Below are 18,396 nucleotides of genomic sequence, written 5' to 3' on the forward strand. Positions count from 1 at the left end.
TTTTGACAGGGAGACTATGTTGTTTGTCCAATGTAAAACAACAATAAAAAATGTAAAAACAATTAGGAGAGAGGGAATCAAGAGGAAAGTACTAAGAAAGGTCCAGCTAGATCAACTCATTCTGATTAAAGATATGCATTTGTGTTGGAAAAGGTAATGGATGAGAGATTGACAAGCAGTTGAAATTATGGGCTCTGGGTTTGTATCTTCTGTGATGACCCCAGTAGGTAAGTGCCAGGCCAAGTTTGATCAAACCTTGAATATGAAACAGAAAAGGCAGAAGATTAGAGGGTGTGACTCTCGACTTCAGTCACACATGCAAAGATGCATGAAAGTGTTGCCTTTTACCACCAGGATAACATTCACAACTGTTATCTAAAAGAAACATATTTCTGCTATGTCTTGTGTGGTAATGGCTTTGATGGACACTTCGGCAGTCTCTATCAAAATGCCATATGCATGTAAACTTGACCAAGCAGTTCCATTGCTAGGAACGTTTTCTGAAGAAATACACCAATGCACAGATATTACATAGACAGATGCTCACTGCAGCAAAATATTTTAAATATCTTAAGTGTATATCAAAGAGAGAGAGGGCGAGAGAGCGAGAGAGAGTATGGATAAGTAGATTACAATTCAACTTGATTTAGGTTATAGGGCTACAAAGGAAAGAGCTGGGAACGAACCTAGCTTTTTCCCTCTCATGATACTACATTTCAGGAGTTAGTCAGTGGCTGTAGGTGGCTTTTGGGTGATCAGGACTCATCTGTGTCTTCTTCCCAGGACAGGTCAAGATTGGATTGTGGGGAGGGGAAGGAAGGCAGGCAAATGTCAAAGCTAAGGGAAGAGGAATAAGGCAGGCCAGGTTGAGAATTTAAAACAAGAATGAAGGAACAGAAAAAAAAATACGTATAATTAAGGGGAAGGGGTTCTGAAGGAAAATGTCTTGTTTCAGCAAAGGAGCGTTACCTTAATCAACTCAAACTCTACTTCCAAGGAACAATAAGCCCCCTCCTAAAAGACTAAAAATGAGCTTGCTATTAGTCTAATAGGTTTTCTTGCTCTGAAATAGGATGAGGGACTGAGGAAAAAGTTTACTTTTGTAAACTTTTTTGTGTAAAATTGGTTCCTTTTCATCAAAGAAAATCCATATTAACGTGTTTGAGGGATTAGTACATCTTTGAATTTCTAAGAATGGGAGCTGAATTCTCGCAGTATCCTCAAAGCTATGGAATGAAGGATTTGGTGTGGCTGCTGCAGGGTGGAATAATTCACGTGTTTTAAGGGACACATGCCAGTTTCAGGAGTCCTGGCATTTTCTGCATTCCCCGGTGTTTCCAGTGATCCCAGATGCTATATTGGCATTTTGTATGACCTTGAGCCAAATACTAGCCTTTCTGTGATTCATCTACTCTATCTCTTAAAAAAAAGGAGTGGAATTATGATCTGTACTATCCCTTCGAGTTGTGATATTAATAATTTTCAATGCTCACCGCATCATCAGCATTTTAAATAAATATTACTTGGTACTTATTAATGAGGGTTGAAAATGTAAAAATTATTTTCTTAACACAATTCATATATATACATATATATGTACATACATTATAGTTTCTGTGAATGAAAGAAAAAGATTTTGTACAAGAAAGTCTATCTGTGATCTGTCATCTTGGTTCTTCCCTTACTATTAGGAAATATCTGATAAGAAAGAAGGTTTGAGGAGAAATGATAAATGACAGCTGAAGGAGTGGACTATGTATTTATCTTTGTATTCATCTGCCCTTCATTTTTCCAGAACCTCCTCTCCACCACCCTGAACACACATGTACACACACCACACACACACATACACTCCATTGCCTCCTTAGCTCACAAAGGAGTTGATAAGGAACAATGTTGAAATAAAGATACCACTTAGCCTCATGACATCACACACCAAGAGAAAAAAAAAGCCATGGGTTGTACCTGCCTGTTCATCTCTTGTTATCTCACAGCAATTTGTCTGTTCTCAGGTGGAAGTAGAGGGTGTTGAGCCCTGATATAATTGATACAAATGTGTTTTTATTATGCAGCCATGTAAAATGCCTGACAAATGATTCTGCAATTATTTGATTCCTGAAATACAACTTTGTTTATATGCTTCATAGACCTTCAATTACAGGCAGTTTAACTGACCCAGGGCCCCAGCTGCTGAGCTCTGAAATATTAACATGCTTGCTTTGAGGCAAACATGCTTCCTGCTTCCCAGGGGCTGCTCTCAGCCAAAGATTGAGCATAGTGGGGACACTGAGGCATGCCCACGTTGGCTTTGGGGATTCACCTGATGATCTTGCTGAGACTTAATTAGACTGTACTGGTGGTCAAGAATTCATTCATTCAGTTTCCTTCCTTCTCTTCTTCACATGGGGTCAGCCTTAACCGGTCGGTCACCTTCCCCCTTTGCCTCACAAGCATTTCTCCTAACAAATTCCTTGCACACTTACCTTTGTCTTGGTATCTGTTCTTCAGAGTACCAGGACTAACATAAACTGATTAAAAGTACAGCTTTGCCAGGCACAGAACCATATGATTGATATCTTGCATGTTGGGTCAGTCGGAGGAGCCTAAGGATATATGATAGGGTAGCTGCTAGGAGGGAGCATTGGGAACTCTCAACAGTGGTATCCTGTGTGGGGTTTTAGTAAGAACTTGTGAGGCCGGGCGCGATGGCTCAAGCCTGTAATCCCAGCACTTTGGGAGGCCAAGGCGGGTGGATCACGAGGTCAAGAGATTGAGACCATCCTGGTCAACATGGTGAAACCCCGTCCCTACTAAAAATACAAAAAGCATTAGCTGGGTATAGTGGCGCGTGCCTGTAATCCCAGCTACTCAGGAGGTTGAGGCAGGAGAATGGCCTGAACCCAGGAGGCGGAGGTTGCGGTGAGCCGAGATCGCGTCATTGCACTCCAGCCCGGGTAGCAAGAGGGAAACTCCGTCTCAAAAAAAAAAAAAAAAAGAGAAAGATAAGAACTTGTGAATCAAGAAAAGAACTGAGTGAAACTTTTCATTAAGCATCTTTAAATTAGAAGACAGAACTTCCCACCAAGTAAATGTATAATGATTTGGAAATGTAAAATCAAGTATTTGGATTTAAAAGCATATGAATTTGAGAACAAAGAAAGTATAGGGTTTGGAGAAAGCCAGATCTGAGTTTGAGCCCCAGATCATTTTTGTGGTCTTAGGAAAATTACTGTGTTATTGGATTTTTTTTTCTTTTGAAACAGGGTCTCACTCACTCTGTCATCCAGGCTGGAGTGCAGTGGTGCAATCATGGCTCACTGCAGCCTCGACTTCCTGGGCTCAGGTGATTCTCCCACCTCAACCTCCTGAGTACCACCACACCCAGCTTATTTCTTTTTGTGTGTATTTTTTTTTGTACAGACAGGGTTTTGCCATGTTTTCCAGACTGGTCTCCATCTCCTGAGCTCAAGGGATCTGCTCACTTCGGCCGCTCCACAGTGCTGGGATTATAGGAGTGAGCCATGAAACCTGGCCTTGTTATGGAATCTTGATTCCAGCGATTTGCATTCCTCTTTGGATGTGAAGTATATAACCTTATCTACTGGCTCCCTGCAGGAGGCATAAACCTCCTACCTGATTGACATTGGTCTCGGCCATGGGACTTGCTGGGGTCTGGGGACTATGTGGCTGAGACATAGGTGAGTCTGAACAGAAGCTCTTAAAAGCCAGTACACAAGGTGGTTACTGCATTCTTTTCCCTCTGCCACAAGAAGCACAAGACCAAGGAGAGGCTGCTTCTACAGCCTGGATTCTGGAATAACGTTGCAGAGCCACAGCTGGCTGGTAGCTGCCATTACTGACAGCCAACACAAGCAAAATAAACTTTCGTGGTTGAAAACCACTGAGATTATTCTCCAAAGTTTTAATGTTGAAAAATTTCAGAATAAAGTTGAAGGAGCAGTTCAACTGACACTCTCACTTAGATTCTCCACTTTTGCCACGTTTGCTGAATTTGTCTTGTTCCCTACCTCAATATAGAGCTCCCTATTTTTGCTGAAACATTTGAGAGTTAGTTATAGGCAAAGTGATATTTGGTTCCTAAATATTTTATTATATATATCAAGATATATATATCCTTAAACAAGGTTTATTTCATATATGACCATGACACTATTGTCATATCCAAGAAATATAACATGGATATAATATGTAATGTACAGTTCATGTTCAAGTTTCTCTGTTACAATGTCATTCTTTGTAATTTTTTTTCCTGATCCAAAATCCAAGTGAGGATCATGCACTGCTAATAAATGTGTATCTCTTTAGTCCCCTTTAATTTAGAACAGTTTCTTGACTTTTTTGGGTTCGTCTTCCATAAAACTTACATTTTTGAAGAGTTTAGGTCAGTTGTTTTGTAGAAGATATCCCTTTTTGGATATACTTGATTTCCTCATACTTCTGTAGATGCAGGTTAAATATTTATGTTAGGAATACTATAGATTGGGCCGGGCGCGGTGGCTCAAGCCTGTAATCCCAGCACTGTGGGAGGCCGAGGCGGGTGGATCACGAGGTCAAGAGATTGAGACCATCCTGGTCAACATGGTGAAACCCCGTCTCTACTAAAAATACAAAAAATTAGCTGGGCATGGTGGTGCGTGCCTGTAATCCCAGCGACTCAGGAGGCTGGGGCAGGAGAATTGCCTGAACCTGGGAGGCGGAGGTTGCGGTGAGCCGAGATCGCACCATTGCACTCCAGCCTGGGTAACAAGAGCGAAACTCCGTCTCAAAAAAAAAAAAAAAAAAAAAAAAAAAAAAAAAAAAAAAAAAAAAAAAGGAATACTATAGATTGTATTGTTTATGTCACAATGAAGAAGCACAATTAATGTCAGATTGTCTCATTTTGGGTGATGATAAGTTTAACCACTTGAAGATGATATCCAACAGATTTCTCCATTGAAAAGTTTCATTTATCCATTTGTATTTTGTCAGTAATTTGTGAGGTGATACTTAGAGACTATGTGAATATATTGATCCCCAACAAACTTTCTCTTGGTTTTAGCATCTATTGATGATCCCTTCCTGTACCAATGATTGATTACATTGGTAGACCCAGAATGGTGATTTTCCTCATTCTATTTTTTCTACTACTTTTATTATCTGGTATTCTTTCGTACAGAAAACTCCCTCCACTCTCTCCATACTCATTTATTCTTGAGTATCATTACAGATTCACAAATTTTAGTATACATGTTATAATAGTTCAGCATTATTCTTTTAGTTATGCAAACTCTCCCAAATTTGGGCAACAGGAGCCCCTTCAAGCTTGGTCCTGTGTCCTTTTAAACATGTTTCTGTTTGTCTGTATTTTATCATTAGATCCAGGCTTATCTTAGATATTTGCTGTTACAGACTTGATTCTTTTTATTTGGCAGAGACATTGACAGAGTGAGACTAAGATTTGGGAAGCCAGTTGACAAGAAGGCAAGAGAGGGGATTCAGAGTAAGAAAATATTTTGGGGGAATTCTTAGCCAAAGATTAACCTTGGGTATGTCTCTCAAGTTCTTCAAACTTGAATTTCTTTTCCTGGAAAATAAAGATCATTATGCCAATTGCTCAGGAAGGTTGTGAAAATTAATAAACACAGCCCTATGATTGGCACATAGTATTTTTTGGCCATTATCACTAGTGACAACCTTTCAACTAGGTTAATTTCTGGTGAACTCCAACTACCTGCCTCCAATGCATTTATGATCAGACTTGCTTAAGTTTACATTCAGAGGCTTTGCTTAAATGTGGCTCTAGGGCTGGGTATGGTGGCTCACGCCTGTAATCCCAGCACTTTGGGAGGCTGAGGCAGGCCTATCACCAGGTCAGGAGTTCTAGACCAGCCTGACCAATGTGGTGAAACCCTGTCTCTACTAAAAATATAAAAATTAGCTGGGTGTATTGATGGGCACCTGTAGTCCCAGCTATTTGGGAGGCTGAGGCAGGAGAATCGCTTGAATCTGGGAGACAGAGGTTGCAGTGAGCCAGCATGGCACCACTGCAGTCCAGACTGGGAGACAGAGCAAGAGTCCACCACCCCCCTCAAAAAAAAAGAAAAAAAGAAAAAAAAAGTGGCTCTAAGATTTTCTAAGGGCACTAGAGTGTTTCTAGATGGGGTTAAATGGATAGTAGAGTGTTTCTGGATGGGGTTAAATGGGTACAGGCTTTAAAAGGCCGATGAAACAGACAGCTTTCATGGGAATCCTATCCAAATTCGAGAAAGCAAAAGATACACCCTCTCCCTAACACTATATGTATATGTACATGTCGTGGTTTGAATTAGGATGTTAAATGAATTGTAGCCTGGTAAAATGTAGACTGGGTGTAAATTCAAGCTCCGTCACTTACATTTCCCATTTTAAAAAGCGAAGATACACTTTCCTGGCGCAGTGGTTGTGAGTGTAAAATTTGGGCCAAGGAGATCGTCAGTCTATCGTGGCGCAGGGTCATATTTGTACCTTAGGCGGCACTTCCATCTGGTGGCATGGCATCCCAATTGCAAGGCAAAGGACAGAGTGGGGGGGAAGGCTGAATTCGTAAACCTACACCCTTAAGTAAAGCCACAGAATTGAACTGTGAATGAAAATATTTTCATCCTGTATCTACGGAGTGCTTACTTCAAATAACAGTCACGTCCTGGTACGACAGAGGAATTAGACAATATGCTGAGGTTTGCCTGCAAGGGCACTCATTCATTCATTCATTCATTCAAGAAACATCTGTTGAGTGCTGACTGTACGCTGTGCTCTGTTCCGGACTCTTGGGATACATCAGTGGACTAGAGACAAATTCTGCCCTGGGATGCCTTCTCCTGTACACCCTGTACTATGTAAACTAAACTGGATAATTTGTAAAGAGTTCTTACGGATTACAACGTCCCCTCCAAAGTCAACGGGACATGTTTCCAGGCCTCTATTACCATGGCTAAGTGGAGAGCCAGGGCGCAGACCCACTCCAGCCGAAATAAGAACCTACCCGGCGCAACTGAAAGTTAAGCCATGCGCTAGAAGTTGTCCTCGCTGACGAAATAGAAGACGCCTTTCCCCATTTCTCCCCCTAGACATCCGTGTATTCTTTTAGGGAAGCAAGCGCTTCACCCGAGTGGTCGGGATCGAACCCGTGGAGGGCAGAGGGCGACGGCGCCTGTGGGACTCTGTTTCCCTGCAGAGCCCAAGCGGTGGGTGGTAGGCAGGCCGGCCGCCCTGGGGGCCCTGTACCTCTGGGTCGCTCACCGCGCCCAGGTATCGCGCACAGGTAGGCGTCCCGGCTCGGAGTTTCGGGGTTTCAGCCACTGAATCCCCAGCGAGGCCTGACGCCCCCGGGTGGCGGCGCGCAGTCTGAGCTCTGGGTCCGGAACAGAACTGTCCTGCGGAACTCCTAGTGCACGCTCGGTTTCCGGGGGAGGACGGCGGCAAAGGACCTGCGCGCGACGGTTCTCACCACTGCTATGGAGGCGTTGGCAATGGGGGTCCCGGCGCTGCGGCTTTTGCGGGTCGCACCCGGTGGCGGGGTCAGCCGGAGTGAGTTTCAGAGGCCGTGGGGACGGGGAGCGAGGCCTAGAAAGTTGTGTCTGTCCAAATTGGGCCTGAGGCGGGTCCTGGGAGGTCTCCCTGGGCAGGGGAAGGAGGAGGGTTTCTCAGTCCCGCGGCGGCGGTCGCCCTTGCACAGCCTGGGAGCGAGAGGCCAGAGGAGGGCAGGAACGAGGGCAGGGGTCGCGGCCTGGCCGCGAGAGGAGCTTGGCCCGCCTCTGGGAAGCAGCGCACGTTCCGTGCACGTCTGCCCATGTCTTCCCAAGGAATACTCGTACTTGCCTTGGCAGGTTCCCTGATTTTGGCCTTTGGAAAGTAAACTCAGCTTTTCTCATTCGGGATATTGATAGTTTTGCTGTGGGACCTTTAGTCTCCTGAACTTTTCTTGTCTTCCTTGAAGACCCTTTCAAACCGACCACTTTGCTCACCTTCCCAATGACTCTAGTCCAGTTTTGACTCTGTTTCCTGGTTACTTTTTGCCCCTTACTGTAAAGCACTGATTGGAAACACGACAGAGGAAATTGGTGGGAAATAGGGATCTGATGTGAAAGAGCCAAATTTAAAAGTAGAGGCACTTATCTAGGCCAGTTCTGTTTCTTCTGCTGGTACTTGCTAATATTACAAATCGGCTTAAGTTTACCTCTGAGCACAGTTTTGGCAGTATGTTAATCATTTTTTCAGTCTTCATATTTATTGTAACTTTTCCACAGGATTTATAGCAACATCGCCAGCTTCTCAGCTGTCACCGACAGAATTGACAGAAATGCGGAATGATCTCTTTAATAAGGAGAAAGCCAGGCAGTTATCATTAACTCCCCGAACTGAGAAGATAGAAGTTAAACATGTTGGGAAAACTGACCCTGGTACTATCTTCATGATGAATAAAAACATTTCAACTCCCTACAGTTGTGCCATGCGTAAGTAACAGAATCAGGCTACAGTTTGGACCCTTTTACTTGAGCTGTGTGGAAGTACTGGTGCAGGAGACAGGATGTTGTAATTACTCCCTGGACTTCCCAGAGGTTCTTTATCTGGCACCTTACTGTCTGTTCACTGTCCCTTTAGCTCCGGAGGGTACTACGAGTATTCCAAGGTTGGCACTGTAGTGCACAGATTGTCCTGCCTGTGGAATGTTTGCCTCTGGCTTTGTTTAGGGTACTAGGTTATTTTCTGGCAAAAGGTGGCCAGACCTGAGTTTATTGTTACTAGTGTGCTTTCTCCTTTAATTTAATTTTAGAGATGGGGTTCTGTCTCTGTTGCCAAGGGTGGAGTGTAGTGGTACTATCATAGTTCACTGAAACTCCTAGCCTCAACTTACGAAGTAGCTGGGACTGTAGGCACCCACCACCACACCTGGCCAGTTTATTTTTATTTTTTGAGAGACAGGGTGGCTATGGTGCCCAGGCTGGTCTTGAACTTCTGACCTCAAGCCATCCTCCTGCTTCAGCCTCTCAAGTAGCTGAGATTTGCTTGCTCCTTTTAGCTAGGGCTGTGATGTGGTAGGAGCAGTCACCATGCAGGTCTCAAGAAGGGATTTTGGTATAAAGGATTGCCATGTCCCCAGGTGACCAGCTTTTTTTGCTGTTTTTCTTTCTCTCCTCTTTGTCGCATAGCCTAATTTATATCTATCATCTGCTTTCCATTTGTCTCTCTCTGTGTGTAATTTTGTTTACATTTATATGTACATGTGTAAATGTGTGAGTGGAAATGTGAATGGAATCCGTGTGATGGGGGTAAAAATATTTATATTTTAAAGAGACAGCTGTGCCCCATGTGTGATTTGGTGTGGAAATGAAGGAAATAAAGACCTCTGTATTTTATTTTTGATCAAAACGTTTTGATAGTACCTTTGATAGAACTGGTAATATTGAAATTAAAGAAGCCCCCAAATAGATACAGGCATGAGTAGCTGCCGGGTTTAAACTTTTGGAAAACTCAGTAATAATTCCATTTAAGTAATTAAAAACTTTAGTTAACAGCTTTAGTGATCAGCTTAAACTGGCCTAAAGAGAGTACACTCAGTCCTCCTTCACACTGGCACTTGAATTACTACGTATACATATTTACTCATTTGGTTTTCAAGTGTTTCTGGAACCTCTGCCATATGATAGGCATTAGGATTACAGAGGAGGATGAGACAGAACTCAGGCCCTTAAGGAGCTTTATACACATCACATGTAGTGATGAAGCTTCTGAAGCATCCTCAGCATGACTCCTGCCCTGAGACTTTCTTGTCATTCATTCTTGCAGTCATTCAGTAAACTTTTATTGAATACCAGCTATATTCCAGACCTGGTGCTACACTCTGGATATACTGATGAGTGAGCAAAAATAGACGTGATCCCTGTCTTTATAGGACTTAGGTACTGGTTGATAATTTAGAACCTGTAGTTTGATTACTTTTATGAGTAGCTGTGTAATTTCAGAACCTCTAATCACAGTTGATATTGCATTCTGGGATGATGAAACTGATTGGCTTATAGGGGAATTCATATTAATTATTAAAAAATGGTAACTACGGCATTTAACGTCAAGAGTCTATATCATGGAAATAAAAGATGGTCTGGGAGCAAGACCCAAAACCAATCTAGAACTGATTTTTGCAGGTTTGAGTTAATATATTTCCCTTTTCTTTTGAGTTGTGTGTGTATCTATCCAAATATATCCATGATGCTGCTCTCTGAATATTCAAGTGTAACTCTGGGAAAATTGTTTCATTAATAATTGACAAATTAATTTCAAACTAGACGTAGCCTTAATGAGTTTTGTAAATGGTTTGGGTAATTTTGTTAATAACCAACAAGACTTTTGAGTATATTGGGTATTATTTAATTAATTAATTAATTAATTTTTAAGATGGAGTCTTGGTCTGTCACCTAGGCTAGAGTGCAGTGGCGTGATCTCGGCTCACTGCAACCTCTGCCCCCTGGGTTCAAGTGCTTCTCCTGTCTCAGCCTCCCAAGTAGCTGAAATTCCTGGCTTGTGCCCCCACACCTGGCTAATTTTTGTAGGGCATTATTTTTTTTTTATTGGTAATAGATGTAATATGCTTTGTTTCTCTAAAAAGGACAGCCTGCAGAATCTTGCCTTCCCATTATTTTATTTCTAAATGTAGCACTTAAACATGTAACTTTCTCTCTGTATTTTGTTAGATAATCAGTCTGTTTTAAATTTCTAGACCTAAGCGAGTGGTACTGCAGGAAGTCCATTCTGGCTCTAGTGGATGGACAGCCGTGGGGCATGTATAAGCCTTTAACAAAGTCCTGTGAAATTCAGTTTCTTACTTTCAAAGATCGTGATCCAGGAGAAGTGAATAAGGTATTTCTGTCTTTAAATTCTTTTTCTGTTTCCCTTTTTATTAAGACCTGTTTTCTATGGAGTGTAACGTGTAAAAATATAGCCAAGTTCAAATGTTGTATTGTATTCTTTAGTCAATGTTTTACTTGTTAGATTAGGTACTTTTGTAGTTGAGAAAATACCAGTGGCATCCATTTCTCTGTATTTTTGGTATGATATGTCTTTTATATTCATATCTTTGTTTAACTGACATTCATTAATCACCTTGTATATTGTGGGTGATTCCATTTCCACTGCTATTACTTGAATTCAACCTTTAACCATCTTATCTAGATGGTTTCAATAACTTTTTAATTCTTTCTGCTTACTCACCCCCTACTTTTTTTTTTAGGACTTAAAAGTTGTTTTTTTACGGTTATAGTTGAACAAGAAAATGATAGCAATGACAGTAATAGCCAACAATGAGTATGTATGTATTATGTGTCAGGCACTGTTCTGGGTGATTTACAGATATTGACTCTAACCTTCATACTAACTCCACAAAGTTCATGCTATTCTCACCATTTTCCTGATAAACAGAGATAAAGAGAAGTTCAACAGCTTGACCAAGGTTACTGATTTAGGCACTAGTGGAACCCAGATTTGAACTTAGGCATTCTGACCGGAGTTCAACAGACATTTAAAGACATTTAAGTAGGATAGATGAAGAAGTACATTTTGCTACTTGCCTTCAAGGCCTTGGTTTGTAGTTATTTTTAGTGTAATGTGGTTGCATAGCGTATATAATAGAGCAGTCTCTGCCACACACAGTGAAGTGACTCCGCTTTTGTAGTTCTCAGATGTGAAGAAGAGCCTCTGAAATTTAAGTGCTCAGAGTAGTGTCAGCAAAAGGGGACCACAATGGACAGGTACAGTGCAGGTTTCTCCTTGTGACTCTGATCTGGTCATTGATTTGATACCATCCCAGGCATGTCCATGGATCAAAAGGTACTGGTAAAATGAAAGCCCAGTTGCTACTGCTCTGCTATAAATATGAGTGATCTGAACGATGTGTTATGATGTTAGGTATAGGATAAGAGTCACAAATAATTCATAAAAGTTGAGTTTTTTTCTCCATATTTATAAATGGTATGAACAGTTACATAATTAATATATTTATTTTACTCTAGCATAAGTTTGTTAACAAGTTAACTTTATTCTGGGTTAAAAATAAATACTTTCAGATACTGAAACTATCTATTGATTGATAACTATTATAGTGTTTGATATCTTGCACAGAAACAGTGCTAAGAACCTGAAGTTGATGCTTCATTCTTTCCTGATTTTTGCTCGGTAAAGGTAATGTCATGGCCTGACGGTAACTGTTGCTATATTATGTGAACAGAGATATATGGGATATAGTTTCTAAGTCAGAAGTTCACTTAAAATTTAATATTGTTGAAACTTCAGTGAATCTCAGTGTGTTTATATATATATTTTATATATGTATATATTTTTTCTAGGCTTATTGGCGTTCTTGTGCTATGATGATGGGCTGTGTGATAGAGAGGGCATTCAAAGATGAATATATGGTCAATTTGGTCAGAGCTCCAGAAGTTCCTGGTAATGTACACATATAAATATATGTTTTTTTATGATCCTTAAATATTTTGGTACCTATTTTGGTTTAGTTCTAATTTTGTCTAATAAAAATTACCATTATACATATGTTTCATTTATCATGGGTAACAAAATCCATCTTAATATGATGAAATATGAAGTAGCCTTTGCAGGTTAATAATTAACATCATAGAATTACTAGGAATTGTTTGTCTTGAATTTGAATTTCATGGAATTCCATGATCTCAGTGTTTGTTTATTTTTCACAATTTTAAGCATATATTTCCAAATGGGGTGTGTAGAGGAGGAGAAAATGTGAGTGTAAGTAGATTGCTGGAAAGAGCTGTGCTTAGGTGGTTTCACCAGACATGACCATGACTCTGGAGAGAGACACCATGTTGGCCAGGTGAAAGGGTGTAGACTCTGTAATTTTGCTAAAACTAGGATTTTGTAATAGTGAGTATGGTAGGAGCACATGTATAATTTTTTTTTTTCTTGAGATGGAGTCTCGCTCTGTCACCCAGGCTGGAGTGCAGTGACATGAGCTCGGCTCACTGCAAGCTCTGCTTCCCGGGTTCAAGTGATTCTTCTGCTCAGCCTCCTGAGTAGCTGGGATTACAGACTCCCGCCACCATGTCTGGCTAATTTGTGTATTTTTAGTAGAGGCGGGGTTACAGACTCCCGCCACCATGTCTGGCTAATTTGTGTATTTTTAGTAGAGGCGGGGTTTCACCAGGTTGTCCAGGCTGGTCTTGATCTCCTGAACTTGTGATCCGCCCACCTTGGTCTCCCAAAGTGCTGGGATTACAGGCATGAGCCACCATGCCTGGCCATATAATTTTTTTTTTAAACAAGTAGGTATACCTAAAATATTTGAAAGAAAATCAAGGAATGATTCTAAGAACAAAACACCAGAAATAAGATATTTAGGGGATATAAAAGACATTTAGCATTTCCTATCCTTCTAGTAGATAGGAAGCAGATAGTTACCTATCTACTTCCTAAATATCTTGTTCTTTGGGATTTTTTTTTTTTTTTTTTTGAGATGGAGTCTCATTCTGTCACTAAGGCTGGAGTGCAGTGGCGTGATCTCCGCTCACTGCAACCTGTGCCTTCCAGGTTCAAGTGATTCTCCTGCCTCAGGCTCCCGAGTAACTGGAATTACAGGCTCCTGCCACCATACCCGGCTAATTTTTGTATTTTTAGTAGAGACAGGGTTTTACTGTGTTGGCCAGGCTGATCTTGAATTCCTGACTTCAGATAATTCACCTGCCTTCGCCTTCTGGAATTTTTATGTCTGGTAACTGTGTGAAATCTATATGGTAATAGCATTTTTGAATAAAACTTCACTGTTTAAACAATATTAGTGATTTGGGGTTAACAATCTTTTGGCTAAGGGAAATTTGATAAAGCTCTGGCAAGCCGCTGGAATAATGGCAACGATTTTGTAATTTGTAGTCTTAGGAGAGAGTGCTAATCCTTCACTCTGTGGTCTAAATATTCAGTCGTTGCAAATTAGTAACTTTCTGTTAGGGCAGGTTTGACTTTGTTTTTTATTTTGGTTGGATTTACAGTAATTTCTGGTGCCTTCTGTTATGACGTAGTTTTGGATAGCAGACTTCATGAGTGGATACCAACAAAAGTAAGTATGTTCTTCTGGAATATTAATTTTAGATCTTCTGGAGTATTAATTTTAGAGTCTCTACCTTTGTTAGAGTGATTCCTATGTTAGTATTGTTGAATGGTACTGTACATTGAGGACATTTAAAAAAACCTATTTATTATCTATCTACTGTCTGTCTGTCTGCTATCTATCTGTCTATCTGTCTGCCTGTCTGTCTGTTTATCTATCAGTGTTGTTGCTTTTTCAGCATATTTAAGACAGGTATATGAATGAGAGTATTTACATCAACATGGTCAGTTGTCTTGAAACTTTATGTCCTCTTTTACCTTTTCTTGATGTGCCTTCTAAGTGGTTTTAAGGTAGTGGTTTTCAAGAGGCCCAGAATAGAAAATATAAAAACTTAACTATCTTGACTGATATGGGGGGCTTGGAGCCCTACCTGTTTGTATCGCTGGATCACAATTTGAAAACCACTTCCCTAAGCCATTTTAACTTGTTGCATACTGTGAGATCCCTGTATATACAAGGGTCACATTGAGAGCTGGGTGAATTAAACAGTCAGACTTTGACAAAGCTAACCCAAGCATCAACAAACCAAATATTAACAAACTGAGCTCTTTGTGAATGCTCTGCCTTGGTAATGAGGATGGTCCTTGTTGGTTTGGGACTTGGGTAGCAACAGGGCCTAACAAGGACGGTATAGATCAGGTGCTCAGTAGGTAAGGGGTGCTGATGGTTATCAAAGATCAAGCCTGGAGATGCAGTTCTGATTGGGGAAAATAGGCAGATACCTAATTCTTAATTAAACAAGGCTATATGTCCTACATAATGGGAATCTGGAGATCTGAAAAGGGGAAGCAGTGTAGCACATCATTTTATCAATTCCACTGTGTACATTCATTTTACACTTAATATCTCTGAAAATAGATGAACCTTATAGTAGATGGTATCTTGCAATTAAAATTTGTAGTTTTTTTTTTCCCCCTTAGTGATACATCTTAGATTTAGTGAAGCCGGGCATGGTGGCTCATGCCTGTAATCCCAGCACTTTGGGAGGCCAAGGCGGGTGGATCACGAGGTCAAGAGATCGAGACCATCCTGGTCAACATGGTGAAACCCCGTCTCTACTAAAAATACAAAACATTAGCTGCGCATGGTGGTACGTGCCTATAATCCCAGCTACTCAGGAGGCTGAGGCAGGAGAATTGCCTGAACTCAGGAGGCGGAGGTTGCGGTGAGCCAAGATCGCGCCATTGCACTCCAGCTTGGTTAACAATAGCGAAACTCCGTCTCAAAAAAAAAAAAAAAAAAAAAAAAAGATTTAGTGAAATACTGTAGTAGTTCTTAAAAGCCAGGATTTTGGAGTCAGGGCAGATCCAGCTTTACATTTGGCCTTGGAAATTACTTTTTGTATAATTCTGCCCATATTACATATTGAAATAGAGAGAAGAGGGAATCAAGAAAGAATGAGAAAAAGGGAGAGGGAAGCGAGAGAGAGAAGAGGATGGGCAGGGGGAGGGAAGGGATTCAAACTGTTTCTTCATGACCTCTGGGCCCCTGTCAGTGAAGCTTCTTCCTTTTCAACTATGTCTCCAAATTGAAGATTTTCTTTACTTGAGGGGAGTTAGGTAAAAACTAATGAGGTCAAGCTTTAATTTTCCTTATCTATGAAAAAATGTAACTGTCTTTTTCTTTGTTTCGTTCTTTCTTTCTTTTTTTTTTTTTTAATAGATGGTGGTCTCACTGTGTTACCCAGGCCGGCCTTGAACTTCTGGGCCCAAGCAATCCTGCCTCAGCCTTTCTATTAGCTGGGGCTGCAGGTGTATGCCATTGTGCCTGGCTTTTGCGTTTTTCTTTTTTAAAAGATAAAACCTTATAAAAGAAATATGTCAGCTGATTGCAGACTGCATGGAGTTGGGTTGAGTAGACAGCTTAAAGAAAGTAGGGGAGAATTACATTGAAGAAATTGTTGTGTTAAACCATGAATGTGGATTTTTTTATATAGTAAATTATTCTTTATAGAGAAGTTATTTCATATAAAAAAGTCTAATAGGATTTTTATGGAAATAATTTTATTATAAAAATTATTTGTGTAATAGTACTTGGTCTTTTCTGTATTATTAATGATTTATAGCATGAAAGCTCAATTAGAATTTGTATTAAAAATCTTATAAACATTGTTAATATGTATTAATCATTTTAATTGTGTAAAATTGACATTTTTATTAAGCAGAAACTTTTGATACTGGACATATGCTATACTTTGTACGTGGTCGGTGATGATGTTACATTTCTAGCGAAACTTTCTGAATTATGAAAACAATTTTTTCCCTATGCATTTAATAAACTTAGTTTTATTCATAGTGTAAATACATTTTTATGCCTTGCTAGTTGTTTATTGGCATTTTTACTTGCTGCATCATAGCTTTAATAAACATTTTAAGGTTATATAATTTAGATGAAATTATAATATAATTTGGATAAAATTTCTTTATAGGTTTATCTTTAATAATATTCATGCAGGCTGACACCTTAAATACAGGTAAATAAAAAGTTTTTTAGTTTATGGTCCAAAACTTCAGTTGTTGCAAATTAATAACTTTCTGTCCTAACAAATTTGATTTTGTCTTTTATTTTAGTTGGATTTGCAGTACTAAGCATAGGGTTTTGTCTTAACTGGCTTATGGAGAAATGCTTTTCAGTAAATTGTTTCTAAAGGTTATTACTTTCATTTTTAAGGAGAACTTACGATCCTTCACAAAGGACGCTCATGTTTTAATTTATAAAGATCTTCCATTTGAAACTCTGGAAGTTGACGCAAAAGTAGCATTGGAAATATTTCAACACAACAAGTAAGTGTAGGCTTTCTTTAAATTAAGGCTAACTCTCCCAGTATTATATGTAATGAAGAAAATTCAGGTCTTAAGAATTTTTATATTTGATATACACATGACAGTGTATTGTTTTCCACTCCAAGACCTCTCTTTCTGCAGTAGGAAGTTTATTTATTTTTGTTGATCTCATTTATTTCGCCGAGAATAATGTTCCCCACCTCCCTTGATAATTTTCTCACTTTGTTTTACTTCTTTGTTCTTGGACCAGCCTTTCTCATTATATCAACATAGTGGTATGTTTCCTTTTTTTCTTTCTATGGTGAAGTGATAACGTATTTAAGCCACTATATAATTTTGTGTATTTGGCAGCACTTCTCTCCTACCCCACCACACTTAAAATGGCATTGGTGAGATTGAAAATGCAAGCAGTTTGGAAGGGGGCTAACAGCTGAAGTAAAATGTTTACACAGCCAGTCTTAGTCTTCTGCATGTGAATTATTCATTTGATGGATTTTCCAACATTTTAATTCCTGTCTGCCTTCTCAGTTTTCACTCAGAAAACTTTCAGTTCACCTTCTACTACCAGTTAAAATAAACTAAATTTTAGTATTAGTCTAATAGAATATTAGAACTAATTAGAAAGAGAAATCTGTGCTGTAAAAAAAAAAGAAAGCTAACAGGTACTAGAGTCTGAAACCAAAATACGCACCTACAAATTGTTAAAAGTTACAGATTAGAATTTCTTTAGGTATATAGAAGTTGAATTACAAATTCTCATAGGGATAGTTTGTCATAATATGTTGGTTTAGTTACGAGTGTCTTTTTGACACATACTGTATCGCTTGGCATTTCTCAGAGCAATCTGTCTCATAATATTCTTCCATAAGATGTTGATTGACATGCTGAAACCATGTACTGTGTTAAGCTGAGTTTGAAGAACGGTGGCTTGAAAAATTTTACCCAGTGCACTCAAGGGTCTCCCAAAGTGGACACTGAAAATTTCCCAAATGTATTTGCCTATAAAACACTTTTTCCTGAAACATTTTTAGCATGTCCTGGAATCAGTGGACTTAGAAATCAATTATAATGTACTGTTTTAACTAAGTACAGATAGTATTGTAGAACCAAACCACCATTTATAGCATTGATTCTACAAGAAAATTCTTTGAACAATCCAAACACATCAAATCACTCTCTGTGCCAAAAGTCTAGGCACGTTCTACCCAAAAGAAATATAATATGAGATGTCTGTATAATTTGAAATTTTCTAGTAGTTACATTGAAAAAAAGTCAAAAGAAAAGGTGAAGTTAATTGTAATGTTTTTATTTAAATGATACATCTACAATGTTATTTCAGTATAATTATTAAAATATTGATGTTATTTTATGTTCTATTTCACTGAAATCTTCAGAACCTTGTATGTGTTTTACACTTAAGGCACATTTTAACTAGTACTAATCACATTT

At 39.5% G+C, this 18,396-nt stretch overlaps 1 protein-coding gene and 2 long non-coding RNA genes across 10 annotated transcripts in view; 1 reads left to right on the forward strand and 2 right to left on the reverse strand.

Annotated features, from left to right (window-relative positions):
• Window positions 1-1,160: 1,160 nt before the first annotated feature.
• LOC116550938 lies at window positions 1,161-7,419 on the reverse strand. The gene is made up of 2 exons (XR_004268629.1): window positions 7,018-7,419; window positions 1,161-1,413 (listed from the first exon to the last, which is right to left on the reverse strand). It is a non-coding gene; the product is annotated as an uncharacterized LOC116550938 (long non-coding RNA).
• On the reverse strand, window positions 1,930-5,584 carry LOC116550935. Its single transcript, XR_004268627.1, has 3 exons — window positions 5,542-5,584; window positions 2,484-2,665; window positions 1,930-2,035 (listed from the first exon to the last, which is right to left on the reverse strand). It is a non-coding gene; the product is annotated as an uncharacterized LOC116550935 (long non-coding RNA).
• An 11-nt stretch (window positions 7,420-7,430) lies between the features above and the next one.
• The window catches only part of MRPL39 (mitochondrial ribosomal protein L39), a 196,336-nt gene continuing 185,370 nt past the window's right edge, over window positions 7,431-18,396 (forward strand). For all 8 annotated transcript variants that reach the window (XM_032277127.1, XM_032277124.1, XM_032277126.1 and 5 more), the window contains exons 1-6: window positions 7,431-7,566; window positions 8,286-8,492; window positions 10,754-10,893; window positions 12,375-12,474; window positions 14,046-14,113; window positions 16,835-16,947. In XM_032277127.1, coding sequence (XP_032133018.1) covers window positions 7,494-7,566; window positions 8,286-8,492; window positions 10,754-10,893; window positions 12,375-12,474; window positions 14,046-14,113; window positions 16,835-16,947 — 701 coding nt within the window. In that variant the 5' untranslated portion in view covers window positions 7,431-7,493. The remainder of the gene's footprint in view (window positions 7,567-8,285; window positions 8,493-10,753; window positions 10,894-12,374; window positions 12,475-14,045; window positions 14,114-16,834; window positions 16,948-18,396) is intronic.

The sequence above is a fragment of the Sapajus apella genome, unplaced genomic scaffold (genome assembly GCF_009761245.1).
Source record: "Sapajus apella isolate SASKATOON/1434 unplaced genomic scaffold, GSC_monkey_1.0 scaffold8, whole genome shotgun sequence".
In the NCBI taxonomy this organism is placed as follows: domain Eukaryota; kingdom Metazoa; phylum Chordata; class Mammalia; order Primates; family Cebidae; genus Sapajus; species Sapajus apella.